Below are 21,107 nucleotides of genomic sequence, written 5' to 3'. Positions count from 1 at the left end.
GGGCCAGGAGGTGAAGATCGATGGCTGAATTCGCTTTGCTTGTGTCTGAGGAATTAAAGTTTTAGATGAAGCTGGACGTACTCAGATGTGTCTATTAAACGGGTTTCTGTTGAGATACTTTCTTTTTTTGAATTTTGTATTTTTATTTTGTGTATACAGTACTGTGCAAAAGTCTTAAGCACATGCAAAGAAATGTTGTAGAGCACAGATGCCTTCAAAAATAATGAAATTAAATGTTTCTACGTTTAAAAAATACTATAAAGAGCAGTAAACAGTAATAAATGAAACAAAGTCAATATTTAGTGTGACGATCCTTCGCTTTAAAAAAAATAAGCAGTATCTGAGGTGCAGTGTGCAGTTTTATAAGGAAATGAGCTGTAAGTGTTACTGAGCATCTTGCAGAACAGCCACAGTTCTTCTGGAGACTTTGACTGTCGACTCGCTTCTTATTTCTGCAGCGAAACCCAGCAGCCTTCATTATGTTTTTATCTGAAAAGTGTCTCTTATGGAATCTGCTGCTTTCTTTACTGACATACAAACATTTTTCTGTAACATTTCATTCTGTGCTGGAAAACTAATGTTTGGAATCTAAAATGTTTTTGTATTGAATCAATAATGTAGAAGTCATAAAATAAAAATCTATAACAAAGTTTGTACTAAAAAAAAATAGGGGGCCTAAGACTTTTGCACAGTACTGTATTTACTAATTTATTTGTCAGGGATAGTTCTCAATAATAAACGATGTCAACTGTACTGCAACTGAGCTAGTCCACAAAGACTCTAGCCTCTGGCCAGATGTGAGTAGGCACCTTAACATAGTTTACATTCAAATACAACGTAATATTATTATAGACCATACAAACATATGTCTAACATACACAATATACTGCATCTAATGTACAAAATATATCATACAAAATATATCCATCTATATATCAATAGCTGGAGAAGTTCTTTAGCTTAGCGAGGCACTCTATGGGTATAGGACATGGCTAAATCTAGTCCTTGCAATACTCAGCTAGGTGAATGTCTAACAAATGCAGGTGTTCAGACGAGTGCACCTCCTCCTGAACTATTCAGCCGCAATAAATTCCCATCGCTTTGTGTTTACGCTGTTCTTGGTGTCTCGTGTCCAGGGTGGTGCTTGTGGAAAATATCCCAGAAGACATCTCCATTTCTCACGAGGGTACGACGTCCCTGACTGCGGGACTCCACGGCCTTCTGGACCTGGCTCAGAAATCGGTGGAGATCGTGTCACCGTGGTGGGATCTGAACTCCACAGAGCAGGACTCTCGATTCCCCCAGGCCAAGCAGGTTCTTTTTTACATTTACATTTATAAGTTTAATGTATTATTATTACTAATTATGTATAACTGCAGTAAAAATTGTGCACAACATTTCCATTAAAACAGAAATCCAGCAGAATTTAAACCGTGCACGTGAACAGAGCAATGCAGCGGCGCTTTAGTCTTCTAGTCAGTCCAGCTCTCTCACCTCTTCACCTTTCTTACTAATACTGACATCAACATCATCTCGCTCATCATCTCGTAGATCGCTAAGTAATTATTTAAACTGCCTCGTATAGCTGCATTGCATTCTGGGACTTTGAGTCCAGTGTTTGCTCCAAGATCTCCACCACTCCTACACATTAACATGAAAAGAGTGAGACAGAAAAGAGAAAAGCTCTTGCTCTTTTGTTTTAGACAATTTTTCTCTCATTAAGTGCCATTTTAACAATACCAGTGTCCTCCTGTGACATCAGAGGGGCACACAACCGCTCACAGAAATAACGAACACACAGCACCAACCAACGAATCAGCACTAAACACATCACAAATATTTCTCTATAAACATTTCAGGGTGGAGTTTTCTTTCCTTCTGCATGAAAAACTGACTTGTTTTGGGAAACAGTTTAATGCCAAGGAAAACCTATAAATTAAAAATGTATCTTTTGATTCAGAAATAATACATGTTACAAACAAATCTATGATTTTTACACAAAAAAGTGAATTCTTAGAATTGCTTACATGCTTTAAGTTCTGTTCTAAATGAATTCATGTAAATATGCAGCTAAAACCCAAAGCGGATATTTTACTTATTTTACTGGGTTACATTTAATACTATTTTGCAAGCGCTCGCAAAACTAGAAAATAATGTTCAAATAATGTTTACTTGAACCGATTGCATACTAATGTGGGGGCGTGGCTTTTGATCTCTCATTTGAATATGCGTTCACAGAACTTTGATTGAATTTTTGTGCGTTATGGATCTGTCATTTTCAGCATTTCTTGTATTGTGTTGGCGTTTAAGGCCTAAGGCTGTTGTACTATGAATGTTTTGAAAGGTCACGTTTTCTTGTTTCACCCTCTTTGTGTTTCTCAGTCAGGTGTATTGTGTGTGTGTGTGTGTGTGTGTGTGTGTGTGTTTGTTAAGTAGTCATGATCAGTTCTACCAGTACATTCTTTCTGAAAGCTGATGTAAGTGCATTTGAGTGTCAGTGACCATTAAAGTTGCAATACTGAATGTTTTCATTTCTCACAAGTACAAATAATGTAGAAAATTATGTAGAAATGATTTTAAAAAATAATAGTTTAAGTCATTATCTCACAAAAGTGTATGACTTGCTGAAAAAAAAACTCAGTTTGGAAACCTGCCTTCCGGTCCTGAATATTTGTTTGTATTTGGCTTGGCCTCTTGTCAGTCATTTTATAGCCACGCCCACAACACATCTTCATGACTCATTATAAGGGGAGTTTTGCATGTTTATACAGTATGTCACGATTTGTAACTCAGTTTTCACGCAGCTGAATGTCTGTGTGCACTTGAAAGTGATGTCATGATGGTCCTTGCTAATACTAACCTTAGTTGAAGTTTTGGAGGCGGAGCTTTGTGTATATGGGTGAAAAAATAGGGGGCGGGATCAATGAGTAAAAAAAAATCATTCAAATCTTATTCAGCTGCATCCGTTTAACCGTTAGAGAACTTTTTTTTTTTTCCACAAATCTTCCCTAATGCAGCATTAAGTGGTAATGATGTGCGTTTTTTACACTGTTGAGATTTATGTAGTTCATTTAACTCACATTTGCGTAATCCTTGATACCACGTAAACTTAAAATTCAACTTCACCCCAACATTTTTCAGTGCATGTAAATTTCAACAAAAAATATACACATATACAGTCTAACAGGTCCATATGTTTCACTGGTAGTGTACTGTATTTCACAGTGATATAACGAGTGCTACAGGCACTAACACAATGATAACGTCCTGTAACAGTGCAGCGTAAAATCCCACGCAACCGTTTGTAACATCTGCACCTTATTTCCTCAGCCAGCTACAGTGAAGGAGAAAATCTATACTACAGTAAATAGTTGCGAAATGAGAGACGTGGTAGACTTGGCTGGTGCTGATAAACTCTCTCGAAATTCTCTTTTTTTTTCGGAAAAGCTCTCTTCCTAACACCATGTGACATTAAAGGATCGGATATTTCCCTCAGACAAAGCCCTGAACTCGGATTCTCCATCTCCAGCCGGTTATTACGGTCTAAATCAGGTTTCCCGACGCTGAGCTTGTTTGCCGAGCTGAAACGCCGAGCTCATTAGAGAACGGAGCCGTGGAGCTCTAATGGATCCCCCTGTAGCTGTTTTGGCAGGCTGGAAATTGCACTCGGAGCTGCTCGCACAGATCTAATCGCTCAGGCTGGGGGTGCAAACGTTTCCTTGCAGCTTCGCAGCTTCGTTTCTGAACAGCGAGATTAGGATCGATGCTGAGTTCTAACTCAGAGCGGCAGTGATTTATCAGAAAACTGCTTGTGTCATGCGATACATAGGAAAGTGGTTGAGCTGTAAAAGAAACACACACTAAAGCACTCATTATTAACAGAGCTCCTTTAAAAAAACACACACATGACAGTTTCAGTGCTGAAATATAATTACCTCATGAGGAGTTGTTTTTCTGGAATCATCCTTTTTTATTTGCTCAGGAAGGATGATTCACAGATAAAAGAAAAACTGAGTGCATGCGATTGCTGTAAATCGTAAGAGGTTTATGATATAAAGAGGCTAATTACTGTATAATACTATATAAAGACTTTACAATTCAGCATGAATACACCATAACATTAAATTAAATTAAAGATTTCCTACATTACCCACAATGCCATTCTACCTGTGATACTGTTGGAGTCAGATTTATCCTTTGCTTCATTTCAACCTAAACAGAGTGATGCAGCGGCGCTTTAGCGTTTTGTTTTTTTTTAAAAAGCTCTCTCACCACATCATCTGCTCAGATTTCATGCTAATGACACGCTCGTAAATATCTCAAATATCGCGAACTAGCGGAGGTGAGTCTCATCTCAGTGCCGTGTGGCTGCATTGCATTCTGGGACTTTGAGTCCAGTTTGGAGCACACCAACTTTTTACTACATGTACACTGGATTGTCGTTAAAATGACAAGAACGGCGGTGAGAAGAAGCTCTTGCTTTTTTGTTTTCTTGGAGCTAACAGTGAAACCTGATCATAGCTGCGCTAGCAATGTGACATTAACCGCTAACTTCTCATGGGAATAATGAGAATACAGCACTGACTAGTAAATTAGCCTCATAATCGCTAAATACATCACCAAATCTTTTACTATAAACATACTTAATGTGTTTCAGGGTGGAGTTTTCAGAGATATAGTTTGATTCAGAAACAATGTGCATTAACATGTTATTTTTTCCAGTAACTTTTTTTAGAGTCTCTAAAATGGACTAGCGAAACCTCCACATTTCTGAGACTGCCTGAGGAAAGAAAGTCTCTAGCGGTTCTCCTTTGCCACATCATGAAGTGTGGGTTTATGATTTATAGAAGATGATATTACTTTTTTTTTGTATTTCTAATACTTGACCTGCCTCTCGATCCCCAGTGCCTCGTTTTGCTTCCCTCGAAGACCTGGCCTTCTGTACTGTATATAAAGCTGTAAATTATGGAGTACACAGATTTATCATTTCCCCCCAGGATCCTACACAGCTCTATGCTGCTAAATTATTTAAAATAAAACATGTGCAGACACAATTAAAACGAACACGCCAATCCAAATCAATCTCTCAGTGCGACTCTGTTCGGTTCCTCGCTGTCGGAATGCGATTAGTAAATGTGCAGCGTAGAGAATGAAGACTAAGTGAATGATCCAGTAATTTAACTGATGTAACTTTTACTCAGTGAAGCCCTCTGGGTTTCTTTACAAGTAAAAAAAAAAAAAAAAAACACCAGGAAATGGTTGTACAGTTGAGTGCAAAAGTTTGTGCACCCCTCACGGCAGTACAAAGCAGACCAAAGAAATATAATTTATAGCAAAAAGACATTTAGGTTACACATTTCCCATATGATCACAAGTAACAAAAATACTCGATTAATGTTTGTATTATTATCAAAGTGCTGAGAAATTATACTTAAAAATTATATCATGTCAAAACAACCGTCATGTTTTAGTATGAGAAGTTACTTTTATTACTTATGTAAAACTGTTTAATTTTTGTTATAAAGCAGCTACGCTCCATTGTCTTGCTTAAAAACATCCTTCAATCATTGTAAGTTATAACTGCAATATTATACCGTTAGGTAGAAATTAACCTCCCAGCTGATTATGTTAGCTACGGGAATAAATGCTATGATGAAATGATTGGATGCTGAAATGAAATGAAATGATCAGATGCTAAACTAAAATGATCAGATGCTAAACTAAAATGAATGGATGCTGAAATGAAATGAAATGATCAGATGCTAAACTGAAATGAAATGATTGGATGCTGAAATGAAATGAAATGATCAGATGCTAAACTGAAATGATTGGAGGCTAAACTGCGCCCATTCGGCTGATGTATAGCAGACAGTCATTGGCTTGATGAGGGAAGAAGAAGACTTTGGAGATTTATCTGAGTACTTTGAAGCTCTTAATTAAAATTTAAGGTGTAAAAAGTCAGGTTTTTTTCTTGAAAACATAACTAAGAAAAATACATTTCAATAATTCTCAAATAAAGGATAAGTAAGCCAAAATAATACATAAGTATAGTAACGCAGTACAACCACAGCTCCTGTGTATTATATATTTATATTGAAAACAAACTGGATGGTTCTACAGAGACCCTTTAAGAGCGCGAGAAACAGCGTCAGACTTTCTGCTTGTCCTCTTTCTCACAGCCGCTCTCGTCCACAGGGTCGACTGTTACTGCATCGGCTGATGGGTCTGAAAGCTCAGGGTGTTCAGCTGAAGGTGGCCAGCGGGATGACGTCGTCTCCTGAGCTCAAACTGCTCTCGCATTACGGTCAGGACAACCGCCATCTCAGCTCAGACATCAGGAACTTTACCAAAACCACGTCAATAAGCAGCAGCGCTAACGCTACAGCGTTACATACACTGCGATTAACTAAGTGCTTATGAAATATCAGGAATTCATTATGATATCAAAGTTCATGAGATCAAAGTCTCTGGCATCAAAAATGGATAGAAATTACTCTGAATTCATTGAAGAAATAGTGCCATTATTTAAAATAAATCTAATTATAATTCAACACACATTAAAAACATAAAAGTTAGAACAAATCTTCACCTAAATGTCAGGTTTTGCATCTGAGCATCCCGATAATCTGCAGCTGAGGTGCTAGCATTGGTTCCTAAAAGTATTTTAGAGTTTAAGTTCAATCCAAATTTAGTGTTCTTGTACGGAGTTTATGAGAGCTGCCCAAAATAATTGAGCTCTTTTTAACAGAGGCCAAAAAATAGAATTTGTTTTGGGTTTGTCCGTGTTCAGCATTGAATTTATTTGAGATGTAACACTCCACAGTAGAGATTAATGTCTCATATGAAAGTAGACACTCAGGGCTTTTTCATAAGTATTTCTGTTTTTACCTAGTCTACTAGGTTTAAATGTAATAATTTTATTGTGGAAGTTAAAACGCTTTAGTTGTGCTGTCTGTCTTTTCTCTGTATCAGCGTTATTGTGGAGAGGTGTGAATTATTTGCCCAGCAGGGGGCTCAAACCCCTCCCCTTTCCCATCGCCCTGCTCACCAGCATCTAAACACAGAGTCATGATACTCTACACACAGAAACCCAACAGTGTCCTGAATAATCTTATAACAGACTTGCTGCAATAAAATAATTAATTTGTTTATACTTATTGAAAATGTCTGATAAGTTGATTTCCATTCTGCCGGTGGAATGGAACACGAGTGTACTGCGAGAGAGGGTTTATTCACTTGTTAAGTTATTATTCTTTTCTCAATTTAACTTTCGGATATAAAATATTTTATACACCAAATCAAATGTGTTAATGCTTTAAAAGGCAGTTGACAGGCACAACGGAAAACACAAACTAGCATAAATGCGTACATGCAAATTGGATTTGTTAGCCAGGCTTTCTCGCTAGCTAGCTAGTATGTAGCTATGTATGTATGTAGATATGTATCTACATGTCTTAAAGCTGATGATTAAGTTTTGACAACTGGTCATGTGGTTCCTCCTGATAGCTCAGTCCTGTAAAAAAGGTGGCTAGAGTTGCTAAGCTACGATTGGTCATGCACTGCTTAGGGGGCAGGGTTTAAGAAAGGGTCAACTTTGTATGTGGTCCATTAAAAATGTTTTTAAAAAGTTTCTCCGTATGTTTTGCCGCCCGATGTAGGTGCGGAAGTGCGTTATCTGAACATGACGGCCCTCACCAAAGGCGAGCTCCGTTCGTCCTTCTGGGTGGTGGACAGGAAACACATGTACATTGGCAGCGCTGCTATGGACTGGAGATCTCTGTCTACGGTGATAAAAATACAGCAAATCTGTAGAATTAAACCTAACCAGCATATTATTTAATAGTGCTCATGATTTTTAACCCTTTACTGTGTGGCAGCTGAAGGAGCTCGGCATCATCGTTTATGAATGCAGATGTTTGGCTGTGGACCTGCACAGGATCTTCAATCTCTACTGGCAGCTGGAGTACAGGGAATTTGTCCCGGCGATATGGTCCAAGAGGCTGAGTGCCCTCTACAGCAAGGAGGAACATTTTTCTTTTCACCTCAACGGCTCCCAGGCCAAAGCCTACATCTCGGTGAGCGCAAAAAAAACCTTACCTCCTACCTCCTAGCTAGTTACTAGCATGTTTTATGAAATATAATGAAATTATGTTACAGATTACTACCTCTACATTACTACATGTACAAACCTTATTGCTCTGAATGTCATTTTTACGTCCTGCAAAAAAAACACAACATAGCTAACTCACAGTCACTCTGTAAATTAGTAACTAAAAGCAAACTGACTAACATAGCTAGCTAACTAATTAATGCTGACTAGTTAATGCTAGCTAATGAAACAGGTATAGTACAATAACAAACTGTGTCGTATTGTGTGCATTAAATATGGCTATATATCATAAACATAAGCTTCTTATGATTAGCTATAGCTTCTGTGGATTTGACTGTGGGCTGCTAAAGAAAGAACAATATGTCTTCAGTTTTTTTTTAATTCCCTGCTGAAAGAAACAATAGAAACAGAAATTCTAATGGTTTCGACTACAAACCATCAGAAAGGTTGCCAACTCACACACACTTTCAGGCTCGGTCTCACGCTGCCCAAGTGAGTCTCACGCCAAATTAAACAAACCAACATTAAAATACATCGTCGTCACAAATCTGCTCATATGAGGGTTTTTTTTTGTGTCAGAAAAAAGAAGGTTTAATTATCGGGTTTAATTAGACCAATGAAGCCCCATAACGTCTTGATTGGACCAGTCCAAAGCGGCTGGGTTCTGAACCAATCACATGTCTTCCGCGCCGTGCAAGGTCGCTGTATATAAGCCGCTAACCGCCGCCTGTTCGACGATCGCCGCAGATGTCGAGACGTCATTGTGAAATGTTTGTGCACATAAATCATTTGATTCACAAGTCTAACATACATATTATTCATTCATCCTTTACCGAAAATGTAGCCTGTGTCAGCCAGATTTCTGGAGATTTAAAAAACAGTTGTGATCATTACAATTGCAGATGAGTATTCTAAAGTATTTTAAGAAGAGAGAGGGTAAAGACACTGGAGAAGACAGGGACGATATTTTAATGAAGACTAGTGACAGCAGCGGAGAGCAAAGACAAGGGCATGGCGAGGAAGAAATAGAAACGAGTCAATATGAGCCACCTGTGCAGATGACACTCTCTGCATACAGCAATGAACATTCAACAAAGTAGGCTCATGAGACATGTCAGGAAAATGTCTGTCCTACTTTACTTCAAAATCAAGAAAAGCATAAACTGTATATTTACATTTACATTGTTTTCATGACCTTTTGATGTACATTTTATCAATAATTCTCATTTCAACACTGCAACAAAAGGTCATTTGATTCATAAATCTCACTGCAGCCAGGAAGCCGAAGTTGGCAGCCCTGCCATCAGCCAGCCATTAAAACCATTACATTACCATGATTGGTCCTTAATGGTATCCACTAGACATAACATGCCACCAATAGAAGGCAACAAATTACCAGTAGAGACCCACAGGGACCATTACAGCTTCCATTAAACCAATACAATTCCCATGATAACCATTACAACATTACAAATTCTATGTTTCTATTGTTGTTTTTTTTCAGCAGGGTTTTTTTTCTGATCTCAAAGTGTTTTTTTTTTTTTACCTCAAATGACAGACTTCTTTTTTTTCTCTTTCCTTGCTTAGCCTCTTTGTTTCTGAGAGCAACCACAACAAAACTAACATCTAGCTAGCATTTTAAGCTTTCTATATACACCATTATAGACCAGTAGTTTACACATGGACTACAACTATTGCAATGTACAATAATTGTTGCTCATTTGAACAACTTCAGAGCTGATTTCTTTCAGATATTACAACAACAACAGCAAAATTATTTCTTACACTTTCTTACCCTTGATAAATAGGTGTAAAATAGAATTTTGAGAAAACATTATATATTTCGTTTCTTTTTCACGTCCAATGCAGCAGGTTTAATCTGTTATCCAATCAGTGAAACTTATCTTGCATTTTAATGAGGGGGAAAATCCTGGAAGGGGTTAAACGGGAGGTGCCAGTAATTCTCGAGGGCACTGTATACATACTGAATGCTTATTAATTGACATATTTATAAGATTTATATTTTTATCATTTCAAATCACGTTAACTTTAAGTAGAAGAGCATTTGCCCTGATTCACTGACTCGGTCAAACCAGAAGGCCACTGGACTTCGGAAATAAATCTCGCTCATCCGTGATCAATGGCTTCTTAAAAATTTCCAGACAAAAAGCTGCGAGCGCTATAATTTAGTGTCCTGAAGAGCTTGCAGGCTGTAATCGATCTCATGTTCACAGCCACTCTGTCCGTGAGCGAGGACTCTTCAGAGAGATATATTTGGACACTGAGAACTTCTCCATCTCTTCCCAGAAAGAGTGACTAATTCCTGTCTTTGAAGGTTAAAGGCTTCAGGACGTCACATAGGAGACTTCTTTTGTCAAAGTGTTGAGAGTTTTTAACATTTGCTGCATTACGAAATGAGATGTCCATTATTATTAATATTATTATTAAATATATGAATACGTAGATGGTCATTATAACTACAAGTAAAAGCAATCCAGGGTTAATGATAATATTTAAACCACAGCGCTGTTGAATTATCGAATCAGAAGGTGTTTAATTTTCAATAACATAACAATAACAATAAATAAAGGTTTATATTCTAATAAGTTATCGTTTCTAAAGTAACGGCTCGTTCACAGGGACCTGTACGGCGGACGCTCAACATAAACTAAAGCTAATAATAAACAGATTTAAAAAAAAAAAAAAACTTTCTTGAACAAATAAAGTCATTGACATGATGTCGTTGTGTTTTTTTTTGTAAGAAGGTGTTTATTTAACGTTTATGGAAGGAGTCTCCAGTTTCAGTGCTTTGTAACAGTCAGTAAGTTTTCCGCCAGGACAGAATAGTTTATGCTTTCAAAGTTTCTCGGCTCCTGAGGGACGGAACGTTATGACGGAAGTCTCGCAAATGTTCCATAACTTTAAATGTAGCTATAAACGGATAAAACACCATTATGTGTCGTTCATTATTATAATGTGGTATAAGCGGAATAACGCACTTGCCATTGCTATATGCTAGCATTCTGGTACAGGAGAATAATCCGCTTTGCGTCAGGCCATATCACACCACCAGGGCGTGGATTATTTTCCTGCAACAGCATGGCCCGAAGTGGTTTATTCCAGTTTTGTTTAGTCAACAATGATTAATCTATCTAATGTAATACATTAACAAAATTGGAGAAAAAAAACAGAAAGTTTAGAGAGGAGAGACAGAGAGAGACAGAGAGAGACAGAGAGAGACAGAGAGAGAGAGAGAGAGAAAGAGGAGAGACAGAGAGAGAGAGAGACAGAGAAAGAGAGAGAGAGAGAGAGACACAGAGAGAGAGAGAGAGAGAGAGAGAGACAGACAGTGAGAGAGACAGAGAGAGAGAGAGAGAGGCAGAGAGAGAGAGGCAGAGAGAGAGAGGCAGAGAGAGAGAGACAGAGAGAGAGAGAGAGAGAGAGGCAGAGAGAGAGAGACAGAGAGAGAGAGAGAAACATTGTTTGTGCTAATATTGTTGTTGTTTTGTCTCAGAGCTCTCCAAATATTTTCCGCCCCAAAGACCGGACCACGGATATCGAAGCCATTTTCCGCGTCATTCAGGACGCCAAGCGCTTCATCTGCATATCCATGACGGATTATCTGCCTCTCCTGAGCAGCAGTCCACACAAGTGAGTCCGTCTATAACTCCTGATCAGCTTCAGGTTGCTTTTATTTGAATACATTAGCATCATTCTGCTGAGCGTCTGTGCTGACGCTGAGGGTCATTACTGTCACCTTTAAAGCGCAGCAGGATAAAATGGCACGTCTGTGGTTCGGTGTGTGTTTATTGTGGAGCTTGAGTTGTACCGTGTGTTCTCGCAGTAAGTACTGGTCACGTATCGACGGCATGCTGCGCGAGGCTTTGATCCTGAAGCACGTCAGAGTGCGTCTGCTGATAAGCTGCCGAGAGCAGACACACCCCCTCACCTTCAACTTCCTGTGGTCCTTACAAAGCCTGTGCATCCAGACGGCCAACTGCTCCATGGAGGCGGTGCGTACACCCTCATATGTTAGCGTTATAGTTTATCAAATGGGTATTAAAGCTAAAATAAACAACAGTTTGGAAGTTTTACGTGTGTGTTTATGTGATAGAGCTAATAAGAACTTGGTTAGTGGTGTTAATAATGATAAAATTGGTCAAATTTACACTTGACATCATTGTTTATTTGTTTAAAAGGAAGAGTTTAGGCAAAAATGAGAGAGTAGTCTGACACCTAGTGGTCTTTACTTGTAAGTGCAAGTTAAATAAAAGTCAATCTGATGATATTTAAGTGAAATATTCACATTATGTTAAATGTAATATTGTAACATTCTGGTTTTCACCATTTTTTTTTCCATTTTTGAATCATTCACATTGATTCAAAGTGAGTTTATTTCAGATTTCTGTTTCCATGTTGCAAAAATCTCTAGACTTGTTTCATGGACGTTCCACAACATTAAATGTAACTATAAACGGATAACAAGTACAATATGTCGTTCCTTAATTAAATGAATATGTAATTAGTGGTGTAAAATGCTGTGGTGTAAAAGGAATAAAGCACTTCAGGGTGATAACAGTAACCGCGCTTCATCTCATCGCACCTCCCCGTTGTTGATTATTTTCCCGTAACAGTGTACCACTGAGTGTTTTATTCCTCACGTGACTATTTCTTTTCCTTTACACCACTATAAGCAACGTCTTATTTATGGTCACGTAAACTCACGTGTGTTTGTTTCTTCTGCGTACAGAGGTTCTTCAGTCCTCGAGTGCGAGATGACGGCTCTCCTCAAGGCGTCCACCATCACAGATACGTGGTGACCGATAACTCCGTGTATATAGGTGACTTTCTTAAAACCTCAAATCTTCATGAATCACGCGCTTTACGATAAACAGGAGAATTCACCTCAGTGTACTGACTCGTCACAGCGCGGACGTGATCAATCACATGACAGGAGAATGTTATTACATCATAAAATGTCAGAGCCAATCAGGTTACAGTATGTAATTGACAGAGGAATGGGGAGGGGCGTGAATGTTTTTAGACATTTCCAATTATTTAGATATTCATACGCGATTAGAAATACGGTTCCTTCAGTGGATAGTTAAGGGTTCTTAGCTTTTATTAGGGAAACGATATTAAAGAACATAGAACCTTTAGGGACAAGAACTCAGGAACTACAGCATGACAGCGTGCCAAGATGATGCTCGTGTTCCTTTTTCTGTTGTCTGATGATTTTTTTTATTATTATTTCAGAAATAATTTGATACAGAATGAATTATGCTCTATGAAACCTGTCTCAGGTGGATTTGTGTGTGTGTGTGTGTGTGTGTGTGTGGAAATGTGTGGAACTGTGTGTGTGTAACTCTGTGTGTGTGTGTGTGGAACTCTGTGTGTGTGTGTGTGTGTGTGTGTGTGTGTGTGTGTCTGTGTGTGTGGAACTCTGTGTGTGTGTGGAACTCTGTGTGTGTGTGTGTAACTGTGTGTGTGTAATTGTGTGTGTGTGTGTGTGTGTGTGTGTGTAACTCTGTGTGCATGTGTGTGTGTATGTATGTGTGTGCGTGGAACTCTGTGTGTGTGTGTGTGTGTGTGTATGTGTGTGTGTGTGTGTGTGTATGTATGTGTATGTATGTGTGTGTGTGTGTGTGTGTGTGTGTGTGTGTATGTATGTGTGTGTGTGTGCGTGTGTGTGTTTCCCCTCTGCAGGGAACCTGGACTGGGTCGGGAATGAGTTTGTGTTTAACGCAGGAGCCGGACTCGTGGTCAGTGAGCTGGGGAGAAGCTCCACGCTGGCGGAGCGGCTGAAGTCCGTGTTCGATAGAGACTGGCGCTCGCTGTACGCGAAACCTCTGCAGCCCAACAAGATTCCCACCTGCAGCTCGAGCGCCGGCGTGTCTAAAGGTCACACGGGTCACACGGAGGACACGGGAAGTCCGAACGCCTCTCTATAAGAGCTTCTGTCATCAACCTCTGACTGACTGAATGGACTTGTTTCATATCGAGTCGTTATTCGTGCCATCTCTGCACTTCCTAACGTACTTATTTATTTATTTATTTACTTACTTACTTACTTATTTTTAAAGAAGGTTAAAAGCTACTGTGTTTTTTTTTCATAACAGACCTCAGTGCTAATAATGCCTCATTATCCTTTTTATTTTATTTCTAAAAATAGAGTTTACTACCTTCATTTCTGAGAATGTACGATCTCCATGACGATGAGAAAAACATTATAAAATGTTTCTGTAGATACAATAACAACGAAAAGAAGAGCAATTAGAGATCTGATAAATATAGATATGTACCAGTACTACACACTAATTACTGAATAATTATCAGTAATTATTTAATAATAATTGTTTATTATTATTATTATTATTATTATTATCAGAATAATTTGTTTGTTTGTTTATATATCCATCCATTTCTTTTTTTCTTTCTTTCTTTCTTTTCATTTATTTACTCACTATCTATTTGTCTTTTTTATTTTATTTGTTTGTTTCACTCACTCATTTGTTTAATCCTGGTATTGCAGATCACCAGCTTAATTTGAATAAACATGTACATTCTTTCTTTCTTTCTTTCTTTCTTTCTTTCTTTCTTTTTCTTTCTTTGTTTCTTTACTTATTTGTTGATTTATTTACATTTTTCAAAGTTTGTTTGTTTGTTTGCTTCCTTATCAACTTTTTAAATAAATAATTAAGCAATTACTTAAGCACAAATATTTATTTATTTATTTATTTATTTATTTATTCATTCATTTATTTGTTCAATTATTTATTTTACTATACTTTGATATTGCAGGTCATCAGCTGCAGTTCATTTATCTACTCACTCATTTATTTATTTATTTATTTATTGATTGATTGATCTATTTGTTTGTTTGTTTGTTTACTTACTTGTTTGTTTGTTTTTATTTATTTTGTTCATTTGTTTGTTGTTTGTTTGTTTAGTCTTGATATTGCAGGTCACCAGCTGCAGTTCATTGATCAACTCACTCATTTGTGTATTTACTCATTTGTTTGTTTGTTTTATGCATTTATGCATTTAGCTATTTGTTCATTTGTTTATTTACTTACTTGTTTGTTTGTTTTTATTTATGCATTTGCGCATTTATCGATTTGTTTGTTTGTTTGTTTGTTTTAGTCTTGATACTGGGGGTCACCTGCGTAATTTGCATAACCACGCCCTTTTTTTCGAGGTTTTTTCTACATCACTGTACTGTACCTCACTCACACGCTGTGTTTTCTAGCGAGTTGGGATTTTTACAGCAGAGGTGCGAAAGATAAGACGCTTCTCTGTGTTAGAATGTAGCACACAGCAACTCTGTTTTAAATATAACACGTTTAAACCATTTCCAGATCCATGTTTATCCATGTGACTGTTGTTTTTATTCTTTCTTCTTCACATTTCTACGTTAGAATCACGTTAAGGACAGAGACTGTATATTTTTCTATCAACAACTTCCTTTGTATTCTTCATCACAACTTCTTTTTCATTACATCTTTTTTTTCTAAGGTGGAATTTTATAATTTTTTATACACGAACACTAAGTTCTTCGCTATTTAAAAGTGTGTTCAGAGCACAGACCAAAGCCTCGAGGCGAGTATTGGGATTAATGCGTCGCTCATTATCTTCATCCTGAATGTATCTTATTTAAAGCATGAAGCGAAAACAAACTGCTGCTGTGGTGTGTACAGTCTCGGGGTGCCAATACTTTCTGCTCACGCTGCTGTTTCGTCTTGATCTTCCAGTTAATCTCGGGTGCTTCTGGGGGGAAAAAAAACACAACACAGACTCTAATTTTTTATTTTATGAATGAATCTTTTTGAACAGGTTTTAATTTTAAAGTTTTATTTTTATTCAGTATTAAATTGTAAAGAAGTGAAACATCAGCACAAAGCCAATCAGAGTGTCACAAACGCCTGGAACCACAGGCTGCCATGGCAACGGCATAGCAATGTGACTAAAGGGGTTGTTTTTTTTTTTTTTTATAAAACTTTAGAAATTCAGAATTTTACAGTACTGTTTCAGTTTTGGAACTTTGTAACATTTTAAAAATTCTAAAGCTTTCAATTCTAAAATTCTTAGAACTTTAGAATTTCAAACTTTAGAATATTTTAAAATGTTTACGTTTTGTAAAATTGTAACGTGTGAAAGATTATAAGGTTTCAAATAAAAAAAAAATGTTTAAAACTTTAAAATATGGAACTTCATAATCTTTTAAAGACGTTTTAGTTTTGTAACATTGTAACATTTTTAAAAGATTCTAAACTTCTAAATTCCACATTTGTTAGAACTTTAGAATTTTTGAATTTTAGAATATTTTAAAAATGGTTTAATTTTGAACATTGTAAAAGGTTCTATATTCCAAACATCCTTAGAACTTTAGTATATAGAATCTTTTAAAGTTCTAAAGTTTTCGATTGTAAAATTAATACAACTTTAAGAACTTTAGAATCTTTGACAATGTTAAAATTTTGTAACATTGTAACATTGTAAAAGAGCCTAAAGTTCTAAATTCCAAACATTCTTGCAACTTTAATATTTAGAATTTATCTACAGTTTTAAATTCTAAAATTCCTGCAACTTTGGAATTTAAGAATCTTTTAAAATGTTTTATTTTTTGTAACATTGTAACATTTTAAAGATTCTAAAGTACAAAATTCAAAAATTTTTACAGCTGTAGAATTTGAACTCTAGAATCTTTTTAAATGATTTAATTTTGTAACATTGTAACCTTTTTGTGATAAAGTTCAATTTAGAATTTTGTTTATTTTCATAAAGACGTAAGTATTTAGAATAAAACACTTCACAACGTGCAGTTTTAGGAAAACAATCAGCGGCTAACGTTTTTTATTTATTATAAACGACAAGTCTTTATTTTTATCTGTTTATAGTTACATTTAATGCTGTGGAACGTCCATGAAACAGGTTAGTTCCTGTTCTCGCTTACGTTATAGCAGCTATAAACAGTCGTTTCCTCCCCAGCCTCGCTTTTCTCTCTCTTTTGAAGTTGTTAGGACAAAAAAAAAAACAGCTTTGTCACGTTACCGAGAAAATACAAAGCGTAAACTCCTCCGTCCTGAAGATGTCGGAAAACTTAAAGTCGCAGCTTCAACTCTGACAGTTACAAAGCGCTGACACTGGAGACTCCTTCCATCAATGTTGAATAAACATCTCCTTACAGAAAACATCAACAATTACACACTTGTCCTCTTATCCGACAGCAACTTGCCAAAAATTAATAACTTCTAATTTTTATCCGTTTATAGTTACATGTATCATTGTGGAATGTCTGTGAAACAAGTTAGCTCCTGTTCTCACTTATAATACAGCAGCTATAAACAGTCTCCTTTTTTTTTTCTCTAGAAGTGAAGCATAAACCTCCTCCATCCTGAAGATGTCGGAAAACTTGAAAGAGTTAAAAACAGATTTAACTCTGAGGGTTACAAAGCACTGACACTGGAGACTCCTTCCATAAATGTTCATTTATGGAAGTAAATAAATGAGCAATCGTTTCCTCAAAGAAAACTTCACCACATCAATGATTACTCACGTGTTTGTGTTGAATGTGTTTTTAGGAAGTCCCTGTGAATGAGCTGTTACCATGGAAACGATAACATATCTGAACGAAACTGAACTACTGTCAGAGCCGCTGTTATAGAAAACGAATCAACACCTTCTGACCAATCAGAACAGAGAACTTAACATCGCTGTGGGATAGAAACAGTTTCAACATAAACATGTTATTCTACACATCTAAAATTTTGCAGATCGACGCCTCTAATGTTAATAAGACAAACAAATATAGAAAATAAAGCCACGCCCCTAAAATAAATAATACATTTTATTAAAAACGCTTTAATCTCTTTACCCTCCGGTATCATTTCCCACATGCAGCACTTTATGTGACTTTGATTGTAAAAAAAATTTTTTTGTGTTGTATATAATAAAATCTCGTACAATCCCTTTAATCAGCGCAAAACAAACGACGACGCTGCTGCTCAGTTTTCCTACTAACGTATTTTTTTTTGTTTGTTTGTTTGTTTTTTGCATGAGGGCTTTTCTGCATGCTCTGCTTGCTGAGCTGTACAGGCTCCTGTACTGTGTTAAGCGAAATCCAGGGCTGTCAAATGTCACGTCTACGAGACGACTGTAGCTACTGTAGCTCGTGTTCTGTAGCTACTGTTTTCTACACGCTGACCGACCTAATAATATATATATATGTATATATATGTGTGTATGTATGTATATATATATATATATATATATATTTCTAATCACTTTGGTAATGCTGCTGTTTATTATTGAATGACCTGCATTTTTATTCCTAATAAAGACAACAACTTCTATGCTGAAGACACGAGTGTTAGGATTTGTTTTGTTTTTTCTGCTCGTGTAAAATCGAGCTTCGCTGATGATCAACGATTACGATTTTCATTCCCGAATATTTCTAATAATTTGAAGGTCATTTGCAAACATTACGCCATGTCCAGGTCTCTTTACCTTTATTTCCACATCTCATTCACCTCATTGATCTTTCTGGACCTCGAGGCATTTTCCCTAGAGGTCAAATTGATTTTATTGACTGTTTATCTTTAAAAAAAAAAAAAAAAAAAAAAAAAAAAAAAAAAAAAAAAAAAAAGCCCTGTTTGCACAATTAGCACTTTACTACCTACAGCATGTGTTTCCTGATTAACAGAAATATCTATTATATGAAGCTGAAACTAGAAATTACTATTAAAAAAAAATTACAGATAAACACACAGTGTACCAATTTATTGTATTATAAGCTGAGAGCATCGGCTGTAAAATGATTATCAGGATTATTATTATTATTATTATTATTATTATTATTGTAACGTAAAGCTAAGACAATAACAGTAATGGACAATCCAGTCTCGCAGAAAAACGCTGGCATGCAACTTATTCGTAGAGAGATTTTACTCTGTGAATTGTTTAGGATGCTGAGAATGCAGAGAGTTTCTGGGTTTTTGAAAATTTCTGCGTTACTGCATCGTGTTACCACGTGACCTGCGAGCTGGTTTACTTCTGTACAGAAAAAAAAAAAAAAAAACGGAGGAGAAGTTTCTTTCCTGAGCTCAGTGAGTCTAATCACACGTCATAAAAAACACAAACTTTACACATGAATCAAGCGACGCTCAATTTGGAACAATGTAACATTTTAAAAATTCTAAAGCTTTCAACTCGAAAATTCTTCAAACTTTAGAATTTCAAACTTTAGAATATTTTAAAATGTGTACATTTTGTAAAACTGTAATGTGAAAGATTCTAAGAAAAAATTGTCAGAACTCTAAAATATGGAAATTCATAATCTTTTAAAAATGTTTTAGTTTTGTAACATTGTAACATTTTTAAACGTCTAAATTCTAAAATCGTTAGAACTTTGGAATTTTTGAATTTTAGAATATTTTAAAAATGGTTTAATTTCGTAACATTGAAAAAGGTTCTATATTCCAAAAATCCTTAGATCTTTAGTTTATAGAATCTTTTAAAGTTCTAAAGTTTTCGATTGTAAAATTTGTACAACATTAAGAACTTCAGAATCTTTGAAAATGTTTCAATATGTAAAAAAAAAAAAAAAAAAAAAAGGGATAAAATTATTTGTTACATGTTGATCTTATTGAAATAGAGGCCGAGGTGGGCGTGGTTAAGAGGCGTGATTAAGGGGCGTGGTTAGGAGGCGTGACTAAGGGGTGTGGTTAAGGGGCGTTGTTCAGAGGCTTTGTTAAGGGGCGTGGTCAGGAGGCGCAGTTAGGAGGCGTGGTTAAGAGGCGCGGTTAGGAGGCGTGGTTACGAGGCGTGGTGAAGGGACGTGGTTAGGAGGCGTGGCTAAGGGGCGTTGTTCAGAGGCTTTGTTAAGGGGCGTGGTCAGGAGGCGCGGTTAGGAGGCGTTGTTAAGAGGCGTGGTTACGGCGCGTGGTTAAGGGGCGTGGTTAGGAGGCGTGGTTAAGGGGCATGGTTAGGAGGTGTGGTTACGGCGCGTGGTTAAGGGGCGTGGTTAGGAGGCGTGGTTAAGGGGCATGGTCAAGGGGCTTTGTTAAGGGGCGTGGTCAGGAGGCGTGGTTAAGGGGCATGGTCAAGGGGCTTTGTTAAGGGGCGTGGTCAGGAGGCGCGGTTAGGAGGCGTGGTTAAGGGGTTTTGTTAAGGGACGTGGTCAGGAGGCGAAGTTAGGAGGCGCAGTTAGGAGGCGTGGTTAAGGGGCGTGGTTAGGAGGTGTGGTTAGTGGGCGTGGTCAGGAGGCGTGGTTAAGGGGCGTGGTTAGGAGGTGTGGTTACGGCGCGTGGTTAAGGGGCGTGGTTAGGAGGCGTGGTTAAGGGGCATGGTCAAGGGGCTTTGTTAAGGGGCGTGGTCAGGAGGCGAAGTTAGGAGGCGTGGTTAAGGGGCGTGGTTAGGAGGTGTGGTTAGTGGGCGTGGTCAGGAGGCGTGGTTAAGGGGCGTGGTTAGGGGTGTGGTTAATGGGCGTGGTTAGGGGTGTGGTTAATGGGCGTGGTCAGGAGGCGTGGTTAATGGGCGTGGTTAAGATAGATGGGTGCAGAACGTCTCACAGAGAATTCGAGTGGAAATTTCATACGTTTCTGTGTGAGATCATTGATCTTCAACTTACAGAAGCTGCTGGAGATGAGCTGCATGTGAACGTTTTTTCTTCTGTGAGACTGGATTGCAGTGGATGAAAGTTTGACCATAATAAACATTTGCTATTATTTGTTTATTATTTTAACATTTATTTATTGTTTAGAAGCTTATTTATTTATATGTTAATGTTCATTAATGTTAAATAATGCTGTAGGGAATCTAAACAAGAATCATAATTCAACATCAAATTAATAACCAAAAAACAAACAAGAACAGACATTAGTTAAAGTTTATTATTGTGGATGTTTAGTCATGGATGCAGATGTTCATTGCCGAGTAAACATACAAGCAAACATTAATAAATATTATTAATTAATTCAGTAATTAAATAAATACATAA

At 37.2% G+C, this 21,107-nt stretch overlaps 1 protein-coding gene across 1 annotated transcript in view; it reads left to right on the top strand.

Moving 5' to 3' along the window:
- The window catches only part of LOC113545787 (inactive phospholipase D5), a 41,402-nt gene extending 26,642 nt beyond the window's left edge, over nt 1–14,760 (top strand). The window contains exons 3-10 of the mRNA XM_034301330.2: nt 1,137–1,314; nt 6,196–6,304; nt 7,659–7,786; nt 7,878–8,075; nt 11,625–11,761; nt 11,955–12,123; nt 12,861–12,951; nt 13,817–14,760. Coding sequence (XP_034157221.1) covers nt 1,137–1,314; nt 6,196–6,304; nt 7,659–7,786; nt 7,878–8,075; nt 11,625–11,761; nt 11,955–12,123; nt 12,861–12,951; nt 13,817–14,061 — 1,255 coding nt within the window. The 3' untranslated portion in view covers nt 14,062–14,760. The remainder of the gene's footprint in view (nt 1–1,136; nt 1,315–6,195; nt 6,305–7,658; nt 7,787–7,877; nt 8,076–11,624; nt 11,762–11,954; nt 12,124–12,860; nt 12,952–13,816) is intronic.
- The last annotated feature ends 6,347 nt before the right edge of the window (nt 14,761–21,107 follow it).

This window comes from Pangasianodon hypophthalmus, chromosome 28 (assembly GCF_027358585.1).
Source record: "Pangasianodon hypophthalmus isolate fPanHyp1 chromosome 28, fPanHyp1.pri, whole genome shotgun sequence".
Lineage (NCBI taxonomy): Eukaryota > Metazoa > Chordata > Actinopteri > Siluriformes > Pangasiidae > Pangasianodon > Pangasianodon hypophthalmus.
Note: the sequence above shows the minus strand (reverse complement) of the source record. Positions and strands in the feature narration are given on the sequence as shown.